This window comes from Eretmochelys imbricata, chromosome 3, assembly GCF_965152235.1.
Source record: "Eretmochelys imbricata isolate rEreImb1 chromosome 3, rEreImb1.hap1, whole genome shotgun sequence".
Taxonomy (NCBI): domain Eukaryota; kingdom Metazoa; phylum Chordata; order Testudines; family Cheloniidae; genus Eretmochelys; species Eretmochelys imbricata.
In genome coordinates, this window is record NC_135574.1 from 23,638,518 (window position 1) to 23,655,592 (window position 17,075).

Consider the following 17,075-nt stretch of genomic DNA (forward strand, 5'->3'; position numbering starts at 1 on the left):
CCAGACGCCCCGTCCTCTCCTCCCGGGGCGCCGTCCTCCTCCCCGTGTGCCACCCCCGTCCTCTCCTCCCGGGGCGCCGTCCTCCTCCCCCGTGTGCCACCCCCGTCCTCTCCTCCCGGGGCGCCGTCCCCCTCCCCGTGTGCCACCCCCGTCCTCTCCTCCCGGGGCGCCGTCCCCCTCCCCGTGTGCCACCCCCGTCCTCTCCTCCCGGGGCGCCGTCCCCCTCCCCGTGTGCCACCCCCGTCCTCTCCTCCCGGGGCGCCGTCCCCCTCCCCGTGTGCCACGCCCCGTCCTCTCCTCCCGGGGCGCCGTCCTCCTCCCCGTGTGCCACGCCCGTCCTCTCCTCCCGGGGCGCCGTCCTCCTCCCCGTGTGCCACCCCCGTCCTCTCCTCCCGGGGCGCCGTCCTCCTCCCCGTTTGCCAACCCCGTCCTCTCCTCCCGGGGCGCCGTCCTCCTCCCCGTGTGCCACGCCCGTCCTCTCCTCCCGGGGCGCCGTCCTCCTCCCCGTGTGCCACGCCCGTCCTCTCCTCCCGGGGCGCCGTCCTCCTCTCGCCGTGTGCCACCCCCGTCCTCTCCTCCCGGGGCGCCGTCCTCCTCGCCGTGTGCCACCCCCGTCCTCTCCTCCCGGGGCGCCGTCCTCCTCGCCGTGTGCCACCCCCGTCCTCTCCCTCCCGGGGCGCCGTCCTCCTCCCCGTTTCCCAACCCCGTCCTCTCCTCCCGGGGCGCCGTCCTCCTCCCCGTGTGCCACGCCCGTCCTCTCCTCCCGGGGCGCCGTCCTCCTCCCCGTGTGCCACGCCCGTCCTCTCCTCCCGGGGCGCCGTCCCCCTCGCCGTGTGCCACCCCCCGTCCTCTCCTCCCGGGGGCGCCGTCCTCCTCCCCGTGTGCCACGCCCGTCCTCTCCTCCCGGGGCGCCGTCCCCCTCCCCGTGTGCCACGCCCGTCCCTCTCCTCCCGGGGGCGCCGTCCCCCTCGCCGTGTGCCACCCCCGTCCTCTCCTCCCGGGGCGCCGTCCTCCTCGCCGTGTGCCACCCCCGTCCTCTCCTCCCGGGGCGCCGTCCCCCTCCCCGTGGTGCCACCCCCGTCCTCTCCTCCCGGGGCGCCGTCCCCCTCCCCGTGTGCCACCCCCGTCCTCCTCCTCCCGGGGCGCCGTCTCCCCCTCCCCGTGTGCCACCCCCGTCCTCTCCTCCCGGGGCGCCGTCCCCCTCCCCGTGTGCCACCCCCGTCCTCTCCTCCCGGGGCGCCGTCCCCCTCCCCGTGTGCCACCCCCGTCCTCTCCTCCCGGGGCGCCGTCCCCCTCCCCGTGTGCCACCCCCGTCCTCTCCTCCCGGGGCGCCGTCCTCCTCCCCGTGTGCCACCCCCGTCCTCTCCTCCCGGGGCGCCGTCCTCCTCCCCGTGTGCCACCCCCGTCCTCTCCTCCCGGGGCGCCGTCCTCCTCCCCGTGTGCCACCCCCGTCCTCTCCTCCCGGGGCGCCGTCCTCCTCCCCGTGTGCCACCCCCGTCCTCTCCTCCCGGGGCGCCGTCCTCCTCCCCGTGTGCCACCCCCGTCCTCTCCTCCCGGGGCGCCGTCCTCCTCGCCGTGTGCCACCCCCGTCCTCTCCTCCCGGGGCGCCGTCCCCCTCCCCCGTGTGCCACCCCCGTCCTCTCCTCCCGGGGCGCCGTCCTCCTCCCCGTGTGCCACCCCCGTCCTCTCCTCCCGGGGCGCCGTCCTCCTCCCCGTGTGCCACCCCCGTCCTCTCCTCCCGGGGCGCCGTCCTCCTCCCCGTGTGCCACCCCCGTCCTCTCCTCCCGGGGCGCCGTCCTCCTCCCCGTGTGCCACCCCCGTCCTCTCCTACCGGGGCGCCATCCACACCTCCCTGTGTGTCACCTTTCCCCCATTTCTCTCTCCTTCTTCCTCCCCCATCTGCCGTCTCTCACCCTTCCATTGTCTACAGCCTAAGCCCCAAAATGCCATCACTGTGGCAGTCTCCTCTCGGGCTCTCTTTGACATGGTGAAAGATAGGAAAATCTATGAAGAGGAAGGGGTGGAGACCTATGTGAAGTACCAGGAAGAAAACGAGAACCTCCCTCTGAAGCCTGGGCCAGCTTTCTACTTTGTCAAGGTAAGACACTCCATTTAAAAATTCAGCTAAGTTTTCTGTTCCACAAACTGCCTTACACAGAGTTTCCTGCCTGCCTCCACCCTTCCCCAGAGCCAGAGTGGTTGGTAAATACATCCATTTACATAATCATGCAGCCAGCAGCCTTTTCTCACATAAAAATACACTAAACATGGCTCCTAGGTTTGTGTGCTGGAGGGGAACTACTCCAGGATGTCACACCAGGGAGGATGCTGAAAGCTCAAGCCCAAATTTGGGGAAGAGGAGGAGTCTTCTGCTGAACACAGTGAGGCTGCTGGAAAATGATTTCAGGCTTAGTGGCCTGTTTGAGTTGATTGAGTAATCTCAGTTTGGTGTCTTTATCTCCCGACTGAAATAAATTAGAATTATTTTAATCTCCTCCCCTCCCTGAGTCAGTAAAGATACAAGCCTGTGTAAGATCATGTAGTATTTCCTACTGAAAAACTGGCACAGTTTAGATGGAGGAAGTTAATAGCCTCTTGGGAATCTAAAGGATGGTTTCATACACAAGGTGTGGTTAGGAGGGTAGAATTAATGCCCAGAGTCATGGTAGACAGAAAATTCATTTCCTTTTAAGGCGTTGTCAGATAATTTAGGCCCCAAACCAGGGGCATAGCTACAGGTGGACCTGGGTAGGCTGCAGCCCACCCACTTAGCATCCAGGCCCACACCCTGCCCCGGCTCTGCTCTGGCCCCAGCGCTAGCCCTGCCCAGACGTGCAAGATACTGCACGCCAGGTGCACACACACCCAGCTCGACCAGAGGGGGAGGGACAGCAGTGACACAGCAGCAGAGTGCTTGACGAACACGCCGCAGCAGGGGGAGGGCGACCCGCCCACCCAGCAGCGGCGATCATCAAAATACATAGGCCTGCCGCCTCGGGGAGCCAGGCTTGGCGTGGGGCAGTGTGACGGGGATGGGTGCCAGGAGCCATGTGCGCTGCAGAGTGGCGTCTCCTCATGGAGCTGGGTGCATGCATGAGGCCCTGGGGGGCCCCTGGCCAGAGCATCCGTCATCCCCCACAAGGCCAGCTGGACTGGTGGGGTTGGACGGAGGTGGGCCCCCCGATCCCTCTTGCCCCCCATCATTGCCCGCCCACCCAAATGTTCCATGCTAGCTACGGCACTGCCCCAAACTTGTGTGGGTTTTAATTAGTTATAAAACCAAATAAGTTCTTTACTCAGTGTGGAATGACAAAGGTTGATATTGACACCCTATCAAGGAAGATAGTAGCTGAAATAAATGGTCAAAAGGTGAACGATCCTGTGACTGATATCAAAGCGTCTCAGAAAATAACATCCACTATTGTGAGGCTGCAGATAAGCCACATGGCAGCAGTCAGAATCAATAGAGATGGGACCAAGATATATCTATTTTGGAAGATGATTTTAAAATAAACTAGATACGTTCATGGAACATAGGTCCATCAATGGCTATTAGTCAGGGTGGACAGGGATGGTGTCCCTAGCCTTTGTTTGCCAGAAGCTAGGAATGGATGACGGGATGGATCACTTGACGATTGCCTGTTCTGTTCATTCCCTCTGGGGCACCTGGCATTGGCCACTGTCGGAAGACAGGATACTGGGATAGATGGACCTTTGGTCTGACCCAGTATGGCTGTTCTTATGTTTTTAAGACAGAGGTGGGCAAACTAAGGCCCACGGGCCACATCCGGCCTGCAGGACTGTCCTGCCCGGCCCCTGAGCTCCTGGACGGGGAGGCTAGTCCCCGGCCCCTCCCCCGCTGTTCTCCCTCCCCCATAGGGACGCCACCGCACGGGTAGCGTGGCTCGCACCCGCCCACCTCTCCGGCTTTCCAGTAAGCCTGTCCGGCCGCTCTGAGCGGCATGGTAAGGGGGTGGGGGGAGGGGGGTTGGATAAGGGGCAGGGGGTCCTGGGGGGCAGACAAGGGGCAGTTGGATGGGGCGGAGGTTCGGGGGGGGGCGGTCAGGAGACAGGGAACACTTGCCCAAGCTTTTGAGTGTAATATTATAAGGAAAGTGAAGCTTTTCAGATTGGACAGCTTGGATCAAGCCCTACATAGGACCCTGTACAAGTTGCTAAATTAATTCTCAAACTTCATGACCTGATACAACTCTTGTCCCACGATAAAACAACACCTCAGTTTTGTTCTGTTTACTCACTTCAATTAGAATTTACCTGACTAACAATGTGGGTTCAATATGAATAGAATTCCTTGCTCTATTTAAAAATAAAAACATTTATGACTGGTTTCAAAGGTTGCTGGTGCAATGAGAACCAGGCAAAGAAACTGATTCAGGGGCCTATATGCAGGAGTGAAACTGACTATTTTGTTTTCATTGTGTGAGCTAAGAGATATGCCAAAGGTAAACAGCCCTAAATGATGTAGGGTAAACTATATTTAAAATAGTCTTTCATCTTTGGTTATTTAAATGTTTCTGATAAACACAGACTTCAGCAGGGTTTCTTGATTGTTATAGAGGAGAGAATTTGGTCCACAGAGTTCATTTTAGTTCTTCAGGGAATTGTCACCTCACAGGCCTCACCAATGCAGTTTTTGAGAAGATCTACTGGACTGTCGGTAATTAAAGAGACTAGCTTGGAGGAAGAGTCTATGGCATAGCACTTCCATGTGGATTTAAAATAGACCCTTAACTTTAATTGTTATAAGACTGGCCTCAGAAAGGTTTTGAGTAGCTAAACATTTTTTACCACTTATGACCAAATTATGGATGTGCTGGATGGAGGGGCAAAAAGAAATAGGTGACAGCCATGATGCGATTACTTGTGGTCTCCTAAGTGCAACAGGGAGAACAGCCACCAGCAACACTCAGCACCTTAGCAAGGATGTGTCTGGGCAGGATGGAAGCAGGACAATGAAAACACCCCTCCCACACACCAACAGGGCTACAGTGGATGGAGCACATGCTACACCATTTTACAAGTATAATAACTACTCCATATGGGTACGAGCATGCTCCCACTAGCCTCCACAAGCAGAATGTGTTTTCAAAAGAGCCTAAGAGTTAGATGCCCAGTTCCCAATGAATTTCAATAAGATTTGACTGCCCCACTCCCATAGGCTTATTTGAAAATCCTAGTTTTTAGGTAGTGGACCTCCCCGCTCATTCTATTGCAGTTCAGGCTGTAAGAGCCATAAATTAGGCTCTTTAGATTTAATCATTTGAGCACTAATGATAATTTTTTTTTAAGGACAATTGGATTGGAATGTGCTCACAATATTTTTTTAAATATTAAACCGTAACATACTATACGTATGTTTGGTTGGGTGATATGGGATTGTTTACTCCAGGTTTCAGTCCCTGAGGCCAGAAGGGGTCATTGGATCATCTAGTCACTAGTCTGACCTCCTGCATAACACATAGGGCACTAAATTTCAAATCTGATGAGGGGTTATTTTCTACTTAGATGCAGGAATGAATAGTTCTTAAATAGTATCTCTGTATATGGACTCCTTTAAGGGAAAGCTTTAATATGTTGTTTGTATTACCATAGCACCTAGGAGGCCGAGTCATACCAGAACCCCATTGTGCTAGGCACTGAACAACAAGAACAAACTGAACAACAAGACAGCCCTTGCCCCACAGAGATTAATGTAGAACAACAGTCAAGGTTTGCTGACTTTTCAAGCCTAAAACCTTGAGTTTCTCACTAAAAAATTAATTAAGCTTTCAAGTCCACAAAAGTAACTTTTCCAGGTGAACAGCATTACCTGCCGCTTCAGAAGGGATTTCTGTTTACCTTCAGGTTGGACTTTTGGGGCCAAATCATCAAATGCTGTAAATCAACATAACTCCATTGAAATGAGTGGAATCTAGCTGACTTACACCAACTGATGATCTGGCCATGGTGGATTTGCTTTGTTAACAGTTTCTTTAAATTTCAAGAAAGTTGCAGTAAAAATAAGTGTGGTCGACGCAGTCACTGTAATCGACAGAATCTTATAAGTCACTACATCCACAAGGTGTTTGGGAGTGTGTACCAGATAATGAAAAAAATAAAAACATGATGAATTACAGTAGCCAATACACTAACATATCACCGTCTGCACTAAATGTATCCTCTTATCTGATACTTCAATGAATATGCAGTGTTGTTGTAGCCATGTCGGTCCCAGGATAATAGAGAGACAAGGTGGGTGAGGTAATACCTTTTATTGGACCAACTTCTGTTGGTGAGAGGGACAAGCTTTCAAACTACACAGAGCTCTTCTTCAGGTCTGGGAAAGGTTATGAGAATGGCACAGCTAAATACAAGATCAAACAGATAATTTAGTATAAGTAGTTAGCAAATATTGTAAGGGACCATTCAAGATGAAGTTAACACCCCTGTAATCATAGGACACAAAAGGGGGCTACGGGGTTGCAGATTGTTGTAATAAGCCATAAATCCTGTGTCTTTATTAAGACCATGATTTTTAGTGTCTAGCAAAGTTATGAATTTCAGCTACCAGGCTTCTCTTTTGCAAGTGTTGTGGAGGTTTCCTTTGAGGATGAGGGCTGATAGGTCAGATATAGAGTGACTGGTTTGTGAAAAGTCCCACAAAGCAAAAGCGTGATATTACCTTGCCCACCTCGTCCCTTCACTAAATACTGGAATACTACAGGCCCGTGGACACAAGGTGGGAAAGGGGACATAGGGAGCCTTATCCTTTCTCTGTAGGTCTATAGATGGCTGTCACCTAGAGCTTTCCTAAGCATAGTCCACACAACAAGGCCAAGAATTTCAAAACTAAGTGCCTAAAGGTAGGTTATTAAGTGCACATTTAAGCACCTAAATAAGTGGTCTGTTTTTTAAAAGCACCATCTTGTTCCTTTATTTTTTCTGATACCCTGGGTCACTGGTTCTCAGACGTATTTGATCGGGCCCCCCTTCTTTGTGTATGTAGCTGTTTACACTCCCAACCCTCCAGCGCGTATACCACCACCCAGCGTTGCGCCAGCAGCAGCACAGAAATAAGGGAGGCAACATGAAAAGTGATATTTCTCAGTGTCACTTTTCATAGCAGACTTAGCACTCCACTGCCACCCTTACTTCTGACAGCTGGAATTCCGCCGCTTCCAGGTGAAGAATTGGGGGGCAGGGAAGGAAAACCTGAGCCCAGGTTGTCTCCTCGTCAGGGATTGAGGGATCCCGAGCCTGGGTGCCAGGGCCCTTCTGCAGGAGCCCCAGCCACCCAAGACTGACAGAGCTCTTAAAAAACAAAAACACACACACACATACACAGATCTCACCCCCCTTGACATATTCCTGTGACTCCCTTGGGAGGCCTACCCCATAGTTTGAGAACCACTGCCCTAGGGTAATCAGGATCTATCCAACTCACTACTTGGATTAGAATCCTCCAAGGGAAATATGTACTAGATAGGGCAGGATTTAATGCTTAATATTTAGGGACAAATTGTCAAACCTGCCTTCCTAAATAGTGTCTACACGAAACCTGCATTTGTAATCACATACATAAAGGCACTTTATGCTTGCTTGTGAATTTTGCAGGAGGAATTTAGATGTTGAGTTTAAAAAGTGTTTCTCAATACCTGTATCCGTTAACAAAATTTCATAAAGGATTACCAAAAAGTATTAACAGTTACCATCTACAATTTAAACAGCTGTACAGGTCTGGAAAAAAAATAATCTTTTGGCTCCTGGAGAAATCCCATTATCCAAAACCAGGAAAAACTCCAGTTAAATACAAATCATAGTAAAACAAATATACTTCAACCTTCAGAATCTAGAAAGATTAGGTGCCACAGTTCATCTGAAAACTAAAAGAAGACCTTTGGTTGTGTACAGTACCGTTGTGGATTTATTTTAGCTGATAATACGTGTCCCAAGTAAAAGTTACTTCGTTATAAAGTTGAATTCTGTAACTTTCATAAAAAGAAAACGGCTTATTTGCTTCTCTTATAACAAGTCCCAGAAAATAGTTGCTGGGAGGTGAAGAAGGGAAATGAATAAAACAGGTTTGGCAAGTTTAAACTGCCAAACTGCTTTTCACATTCTTCTTCAAGGCAGGGCCCATGTGTATAACCAAAATTACTCTGATTGAGAGGGTGCATATGCAGCTTGTTTATGCACATCGATGTTTCTAACCTGCAGGCACTAGAGCAGGTCAATGCCCGGCTTCGTGAGTTGTACCCTAATGATGAAGAGCTATTTGATATTGTTCTGATGACTAATAACCATGCCCAAGTGGGAGTGAGACTCATCAACAGCATCAATCACTATGGTAAGTAAAATAAATAATACCCTGTAGAGCTGCTTGCTGCCATGATGTAAACTGAAGCATTTTCAGTTTGCTCACTCTGACCCTGGAATGGGCAGTTTTTTTGATACAGATACCCATTGCAAGGTGAATGATGTTTATTTGTGTGTGTCAGAACAAATGAGAGTGTGTTAAACAGGATTTGGCCCAAAGCTCTAGACTTAACTTGTCAAGTCTGAATCTCAATTTCTAAGGAAAAGTCCTTGAGTGTTTCTTTATTTTGTATTTTTCCCTCTAAACTTGCAATCACTGAGCTGTCTCAGAGGGATTTTGGTGGGGATTCTTGGGGGATAAGGAACAATCAAACACTGTGGCCAGTTAAACCTCTTAAAGTTGTTAAAAGTCGGACTACTACTGAACATGGAAAACGTCTTTAAAAGTTTAACATTAATTGAAAAATAAAATTCCTCTTGTAGAACTACAGTGTCAGTTCCTCAGCTGATGTAAATTGGTGTCACTCCATTGATTCTGAATCGTCACTTTGTAAAACTGGAAGTCTTCAGACGGACATAGAGGAAGTCCTTAGCTGAAGATCTGGCCACTATGTCCTTCTCAAGATTCATATTAAGTTTCAGTCTTTCCAACATGTGACTGCAAGAGTTGTCCAACATGTGACTGCAAGAGTGCATGTAAGCTGGTATCCCAGCTCCAGATGACCCCATGTTTCAGAGGAAGTGGGAAAAGTAGCTTTTGCTCAGTGAGGAATTGGGACAACTGTGCAGCAAGGACAGATCTTAACATTTCAGAAATTTCACTCTGTTCAGATAGTAACTGTATTTTGTTTGTGTTAGGACAAAAACACAGCAGGGTTGCACCTTGTCATACTTTGTTTGTTTCCTCTGTATCTGAGATTTTCATGCCTGTTTTTAGGTTTATCGATTGAACGCTTCTGTATGACTGGTGGAGAAAGCCCTATTGGTTACCTAACAGCATATCTTACCAACTTATACCTTTCTGCTGACTCTGAAAAAGTCCAAGAAGCTATAGAAGCAGGTTTGGATTGGCTCTTACCTTGGTTTATTTCCCACTTAAGCCTATTAACACATGAACTCAAAAATTACATGTATCTTTTCCACAGGAGTAGAAAAGATTGCACTCCATATTTATTTCAGTAAATATGGAGTGCAATCCATATATGTAATATCAACTTGTCACTGATTTTATTTAATGATTATTATTCTTCTGCTTGGATTCTGTTTCTTATAATGCCCCTCTTTGCCCCCTCCACTGTGCCAGTAATGCCAGCCTAACCAATCCTTTTCTTTATCTCTTGCTCCCAGCTTCATATCTTCATCCATGCTGCCCCCTCCCTTGCATGACCACCAGAGTACCAGTCCTGCCTCCTCTCTCACTCAGATTATTCCTGATGTCAGCTTTCCTCTGATGTCAAAAATTAGCCAACATCCAGTGCCTTCTGCACTACAACATTAGAAAGAAGAGAGTGAGCTTAAAATAAAAATAAATAAAGCTGGAATAAATATTGTCCTCAGAATTTCCCAGTATTTAATCATAGATCTTAAAGATTAATCATAGAATATCAGGGTTGGAAGGGACCTCAGAAGATCATCTAGTCCAACCCCCTGCTGAAAGCAGGACCAATCCTCAATTTTTGCCCCAGATCCTGAAATGGCCCCCTCAAGGATTGAACTCACACCCCTGGGTTTAGCAGGCCAATGCTCAAACCACTGAGCTATATTTCTTATCTTCAGTGTGATTTAGGGTCCAATCCTGCAAACACTTATGACTGAAAGTAACTATTCATGAGAATAATCTCACTTAAATCAATGGGACTGCTTGCATATATAAAGTTACTCCTATGCATAAATCTATCTGGGGTCAGGGCCTTAGACTGTAAGTGCCTCTGGGCAGTGAAGTTTTGTACCCATTCTGTGTCTATGCAACAGCAATAAACATTAATAATAGTGAGTCCACTGGAAACTGCTAATTGAGCTTCTGATGTATTTTCAGGCATTGCATCTGCTACAATGTTCACTGCAAATAAAGACATACCTTACTGTGATAAGCAGTTGAGGGTGGCGTTTGATGGGGATGCTGTTCTCTTTTCCGATGAATCAGAGCAGATCGTCAAAGAGCATGGATTAGATAGATTTTATGAACATGAACAGATGAATGAGAATAAGCCCCTTGCACAGGTATCTGCTTCTTGAACTGTTAAGACAACTTTGCTTTTTTATTGCTAACATTGTAGTTGGTACTTTGATTTTGTTTTTCGTATGTGTACATTATTTTTCTCTTAAATTTATACATTAATGTGTCTTGTTCTTCATGGATGTTTTATTTGTGATTCAAAGAACCTTTTAATTGTAACATCAATTTCATTATACCTGCTTGGATTTCCTTTTTCACGGACAGTCCTTAGAATGCACGTTTGATATTTAAGAGCCTGATCCTGCACTCCTTCCACAGGACTCCCATTTAATTAGGAATATTGCATGAGTAAGAACATGAGGTTCTTGTAGCTACCTCTGGAGGTATTTTCATTTAATCATCCCCTAGAGGCCTGATCCAAAGTCCACTGAACTCATTGAAAAAGACTACTATTGATTTCAATGGACTTTGGGTCTGGTCCTAGGTAAGGTGAATATGGCAGCTTATATCCATTCATAGCAATCAGCCCCACCTCCAAACATACTGCTGTGGAATGTTTGGTCAGTATTTGTGATCCCTTGTTGCCCTCTGTGCATGTAACAGAATGCACATGTCTGGGCTTGGAATGTAATATCCATTCATACTTTGTTCCACGTTTTATTGTCATATGGAACAGCTATTGTACATCTCTCAATAACATATTAATAAAGAGTTGGCATTTGCTTCAAATACCAGAACGGTCCAAGTGTAATATTTATGTTCATTGTCAAACAGAATTATGATGTTTGTCCAGGAATGCAAACATGTTAGAATCAACTTAAACCAACTTTATTTTCATTTACACTGGTATAAATCAGAATAAGGGCCTGTTCTTTGAAAGCAATGGGAATTGCAGGTACTCAGTGTGTCAGAGTTTGACCCAAAATAGTTTTTGTTTTTAATTTTGGGCCTCCTCCTTCTGTCACTCAAACTAATGTAAATCTGAAGGAACTCCACAGAAGTCAATGTAGTTACATGAGTGTAAAAAATCATTTTGAGAACAGAATCAGGTGTCGTTAAAAAGCAAAAGATATGTTTTTAATTTCATGAACTCTGGACAGAAACTCTGGACACAAACTGTGAATTAGGGATCTCCAGCCCCAGTCAGGGTCAGGACCCCTCTGAATTAGGCACTGTAGAGAAATATAGATTTACAAGATCTCTGCCCCAAAGATCATACAATCTAAGAAGACAGGCAACATTAAAAAATAGTAAGAGGGATGCACTGAAATATATAGAAATTGTTATATACAAATATACTTTGTGGTGGGAGGGTATTCTATTATGCAAATAGGTATTGGTATTCAGCAGTTGCCCCACACAGCCAAGCTGTCATTTGCTGGTTGGATTTCTTTGTAGGCATTGTGTTGAGAAAGGATTCCAAGGAGGAGAAGGTTATGGATCATGGAAGGAGTTCTATACATAAGGGCCAGCATGGAAGAAAGTACAGAGATGTTTGTGGGAGAAGAGGAAAAACATTAAACATGTTTCTGATATTTTATACCTAGGGTCCTTTGAAAGGTTTTCTGGAAGACTTAGGGAAGCTGCAGAAGAAATTTTATGCAAAAGACAAACGATTAGATTGTCCTATAAGGACCTACCTCGTCACAGCTAGAAGTGCAGCAAGTTCTGGAGCCAGAGTGCTGAAGACTCTCCGTAGCTGGGGTTTGGAGATTGATGAGGCGCTTTTCCTTGCAGGAGCTCCTAAAGGACCGATTTTGGTGAAAATCCGGCCTCATATTTTCTTTGATGATCAGATGTTTCACATTGAAGGAGCACAACAACTGGGTACTATAGCAGCACATGTACCTTATGGCATTGGTCAGAAGTACAACAAATCCAAACGTAAAGATGACACTGTTAAAAAATAGCTTCCCTTTAACTTAGACAGCCTCTAACACATCAATAGTTAAGTCTGAAAACTCTACATTTGTATATTATAAGGAGTATGTTTAAAGATTTGACCTCTGTAGCTAAAGAAGTTTTAAAAGGAAATATTTTTAATATAGGCATGTTTTTAATAGTTTTTTAATAGTACTCTTGAACACTTTTTGGTTTGGTTTGCTAGGTCTAGCACTGTAGTTTTTTTTTATATTAGGAAAAGTCTTGTGTTGTTTTTATATTTTAAGACATATTTTAAAGACTTATAAGTGTGTGACTTCTCTGAAAGGGTTGTAAATGGGTTATTTATAACATGAATCATGCTGCATAAAGAATATTTACAGGTTATTTTTGAAAAGACCAAAAACGTGGTGCGAGTATGTTTACCTATTCAGTGATTGTGTCATCATGAATCTTTGATTTGTATGGGTGATTTGTAATTCCAGTGGAAACTGTTAGTTTGTTTGGCCTTCTGTTTACAGGAACCCTTTATTTTTCTAAACTATTTTTCCTACTCGAATAAAGCTGACTTTGCAGAACATTGCCATTTTTCTGTGTTGGGGGTGGGGTGGGGTGGATTTTTTTTCCGCAACAAGGATCACTCAGAAGTTAAGGCTCTTCTGAGGCTTATGTAAAATGAGTTTGGTGACCTCAGTTCAGTTTCTAGTCGACCAGTGTCCACTTAAACACCACATTAATGTTCATTTGCACCATTGTTGATAAGCTGAGCAGAGAACCAAGGAATGACTGGGTATGGGAAAGGGAATTATGCATACCATGCATCTTCCCATCCAACCACCAGTCCATCTAGAACATGAAGTGTGTTGGCCAGGGCATAGTTAGTAGGCTTGCAATGCTTCAGTTTGTGTTGATCCTGTAGATAGAGCACATTTTCTCCAGAGCCTTAACCAATCATGAGCACTAAAGTGTGTGAGGAGAAAAATTTTAAAAAGATCCTACTGTTTTTATTATGTTATACGTTTGTTCATCAGTAGTCAGACTCTAAATTGACACTGAAGGTTCTATTCTTTGATGTTTTAGTTATGCAAGCTTACCTTCAGATATGTCAGCTACATGTTGCAAGATATCAGCAATGTAAGATACTCAAGAATACATTCTAGCTGAGATAAAGTTAGCACAAATACTAATTCATCTTTCCAAAGGAGGTTCCTCTTCACACACTTTATAAGGTTTCTGAATGCAAACCACAAGGGATCGACTTTAAAGCTCAGGACACATTTAGGCCAAAATTTTGAAAACGGGCCTCTGATTTTGGATGCCCATCCTGACACCTTGGGAGCTAATTCTCTAAGGTGCTGAGCACACACAACTCAGCTGAGGTCAGTGGGAGTGTACAGCATCTCTGAAAATCAGGTTCAATTTATTTCAAGTTGAGTGTTTAAAAAAAAAGAAAAGGACAGAATCAGAGGCTACTTTTAAAAATACTGTCCACAGTGATTCTAGCCATGAGGTATGAAGATTGATGATTAAGTTTTCTGTAGTTCGCAAATGCTGTGTTTCCAGTTTTCTTTAATATAAGCAAAGGAAATATCCTGGTATCTGGTTAGGTTTTGTTGAGCTCTGTGATTGAATGGGCACATCCCAACTATTTGCTGGCAACTCCTGTAACTTCTGTCCATTACAGAATCAAAAGTAAAATGACGATGTATTTTTTGGAATGTTCTGCAACAGTTTGAAGCGTATTTTAAAATCTGCCTGAGAATTTAGTAAAGAACTCATCAACAAGGAGTCAGGCTGCAATCCTGTGTAAGCTTCTGAAAACTTGGAGGATATATACTACCTTTATGACCTGAAACTTCAAGCTAAAAGTACTTTTTTCTGCCGAACTCCAAAGATTAGAGTTCTGGAATGCAGTAAAACTGAGAATTGCCTTGGGATTACCAGTGACTATTAAGATACGTATCAGGCCAGCTGTCCTGAGAGATGGTAGTGAGCTAGATACTTTGAATTCTCCTGAAAAGCTTTCATTTTGGAAAACAATGATCATTGCTAATGGGCTAACTTTCTCATTATGGACACAACCCATTGTAAAAATATAGTACACTGAAGGACTGACTGAATAGAGGTGATTAAGTTTTTAACCAAATACCTTTACCAGATTTGCTGAACTTTGTTCTGTTATACTGTGGCAGTCCTTCTTGGAAAGGATTTAGACTGAAAATATATTTTAGGCCTGTGGCTGACTTTGTTCTCTTCTTGATAATATTAATTTGATTGGTGTGTTCTGACGGGGATAACCACAGGACAGAGATGAGGTTTGGGGTATTGTGACAAAGTTCCTGCTCTACCTTGGTGGGTCTTGCGCTTATTGGCAGATTTGCTCGCCTGGGAGCTTCACAGCAGCCCTCAGCTTGGCCGTTTTTCTGAACCCACAGTCCAGGTCGACTCCTCCTGTGTCTGACTGGGAGTTGGGAGGATTTGGGGGGAACCCGGGGCCGCCCTCTACTCTGGGTTCCAGCCCAGAGCCCTGTGGAATGCAGCTGTCTAGAGTGCCTCCTGAACAACTGTGCGACAGCTACAACTCCCTGGGCTACTTCCCCATGGCCTCCTCCCAACACCTTCTTTATCCTCACCATAGGACCTTCCTCCTGGTGTCTGATAATGTTTGTACACCTCAGTCCTCCAACAGTCTGCATTCTCACTCTCAGCTCCTAGTGCCTCTTGCTCCCAGCTCCTCACACGCACACCACAAACTGAAGTGAGCTCCTTTTTAAAACCCAGGTGCCCTGATTAGCCTGCCTTAACTTATTCTAGCAGCTTCTTGATTGGCTTCAGGTGTTCTAATCAGCCTGTCTTAATTGTTTCCAGAAGGTTTCTGATTGTCCCTGTTACCTTACCCAGGGAAAGGGAACCTACTTAGCCTGGGGCTAATATATCTGCCTTCTATTACTCTCCTATGGCCATCTGGCCCGACCCTGTCACAGGTATCTTTAGGCATTGCTCCAAGTCAGCATCTCTTCTGGGTGTGGTTCTTAGAATGAAAAGCAAAACTCATCCCTTTGACTTGGCTTTCCTTCTCTCTCACACACACACTCAGGGTGTGTACACACAATCACTAAGGCTGTGATTCTTTCACAGAGGTCGCAGAAGTCATGGATTCCGTGACTTTCTGCAACCTTCATGACTTCTGCAGCAGCTGGTGCAGCTGACTTCAGGGCCCCTGGGCCAGCTGTTTGGGTGACCCATGGCCAGCCACACCTGCCACCAATGGAGCGACCTGGGACCAGCTGCTCTGGCAGTCCCCGGGGCCAGCTGCACCAGCCACTGCTCAGGCAGCTGGCTCCGGGGACCGCCAGAACAGCAGCTGGTGTGGCTGGTTCCGGGGAACACCCAAGCAGTGGTCCTGCGGGAGCCCTGGGGACCGCCCAAGCAGCTGAAGCAGCAGCTCCAGAGGCACCCGGAAGCCATCCAGAGAGCAGTCCCCAGGAGCAGCAACTGGAAGGCAGTCAACCCCCAGCACTGGAGCAGCCCCCCCATCCCCTAGCAGGGGCTTCTCCTTAGCAGTGGGGCCCCAGAAGTAGAGATTTAGTCAGGGGTGTTTTTGGTAAAAGTCATGGACAGGTCATGGGCCATGAATTTTTATTTATTGCCCATGATCTGTCCATGACTTTTACCAAAAATACTCCTAACTAGATCTTAGCCTTAACTATCAATATCACTAATCTTGGTCAGGGGTGTGATTACGCCACTCCCCTAAGTGATGTGGGTTACACTGACCTAAGCACCAGTGTGGACACCGCTATGTTGGCAGGAGAGCTTCTCACACTGACACAGGTATTGCCTCTTGCGGAGGTGGTTTTATTATGCTAACGGGAGAGCTGGGTTTGGAGGACAAGTTTGATTTATTTCCCTCTTTTTATTTTCCTTCAGAAAGGAGGAAAAACTCAGATGCTTCAAAGTGTATGTTATTCTGTGTGTTGCATTGTGCTTGTGTTACTTATTTTATTAGCATCTGTACAATTGTACTTGAGTTTATATACAAAAAGTTTTGCTACCTCAGGCCCAGTCCTGTGAGGTGATGAGCACCCTCAGAGTCTAGCAGCAATAACTATTGGAAATAAGGGTGCTTGACACTTCGCCGAATTGCGCCTATGAATGATGAGCCAGAATGGACACGTTTATCTACATCTACCTTTGTGGTTGTGGTTTTAAGGTGGGAAAATGTTTGTAAAACATTTTGAGATACTCAGATGGAAAGTGGTAGAATTATGAAGTATTACTTTGTTTGGGGGCATTTTTTTGTTTTTGTTTCTTTGGTCATTATACTACTTAGCTGTCCTCTCAATGTTGTAAGTATTTAATGTGCTTTGTGATCCTGATTGATCATGCTCATCTTTTAGTATCTGAATTATTTGTCTTATCAATTATGCTGTTTTCTAATTTAACAGGGAAATACATTTGTACTCAGCAAAAAAAACCTAGGCAACATTTTCTTTCAATGTAGACTAGTGATTTTTGTGGGTGCGCAACTTGACCAGCTTTGATTTTTGGAGAATGGATGTTCAGCCCTTTTTAAAAGCAGATCCCTTAAGGCAGAGGTCCTGCGGGAGCCCTGGGCAGAGGTCTCAAACTCAGTTTACCGTAGGGCCACTGCCAGTCCTCAAATCCTCCCAGCAGGCCAGTAAGGTCACTGAAGATGGTG

The 17,075-nt window shown here is 46.5% G+C and overlaps 1 protein-coding gene across 1 annotated transcript in view; it reads left to right on the forward strand.

The window, feature by feature from the left end:
* NT5C1B (5'-nucleotidase, cytosolic IB) overlaps nt 1-12,931 on the forward strand; it is a 23,824-nt gene extending 10,893 nt beyond the window's left edge. The window contains exons 2-6 of the mRNA XM_077812496.1: nt 1,931-2,098; nt 8,218-8,347; nt 9,254-9,376; nt 10,352-10,536; nt 12,040-12,931. Of these exons, the coding sequence (XP_077668622.1) occupies nt 1,931-2,098; nt 8,218-8,347; nt 9,254-9,376; nt 10,352-10,536; nt 12,040-12,402 (969 nt within the window). The 3' untranslated portion in view covers nt 12,403-12,931. The remainder of the gene's footprint in view (nt 1-1,930; nt 2,099-8,217; nt 8,348-9,253; nt 9,377-10,351; nt 10,537-12,039) is intronic.
* The last annotated feature ends 4,144 nt before the right edge of the window (nt 12,932-17,075 follow it).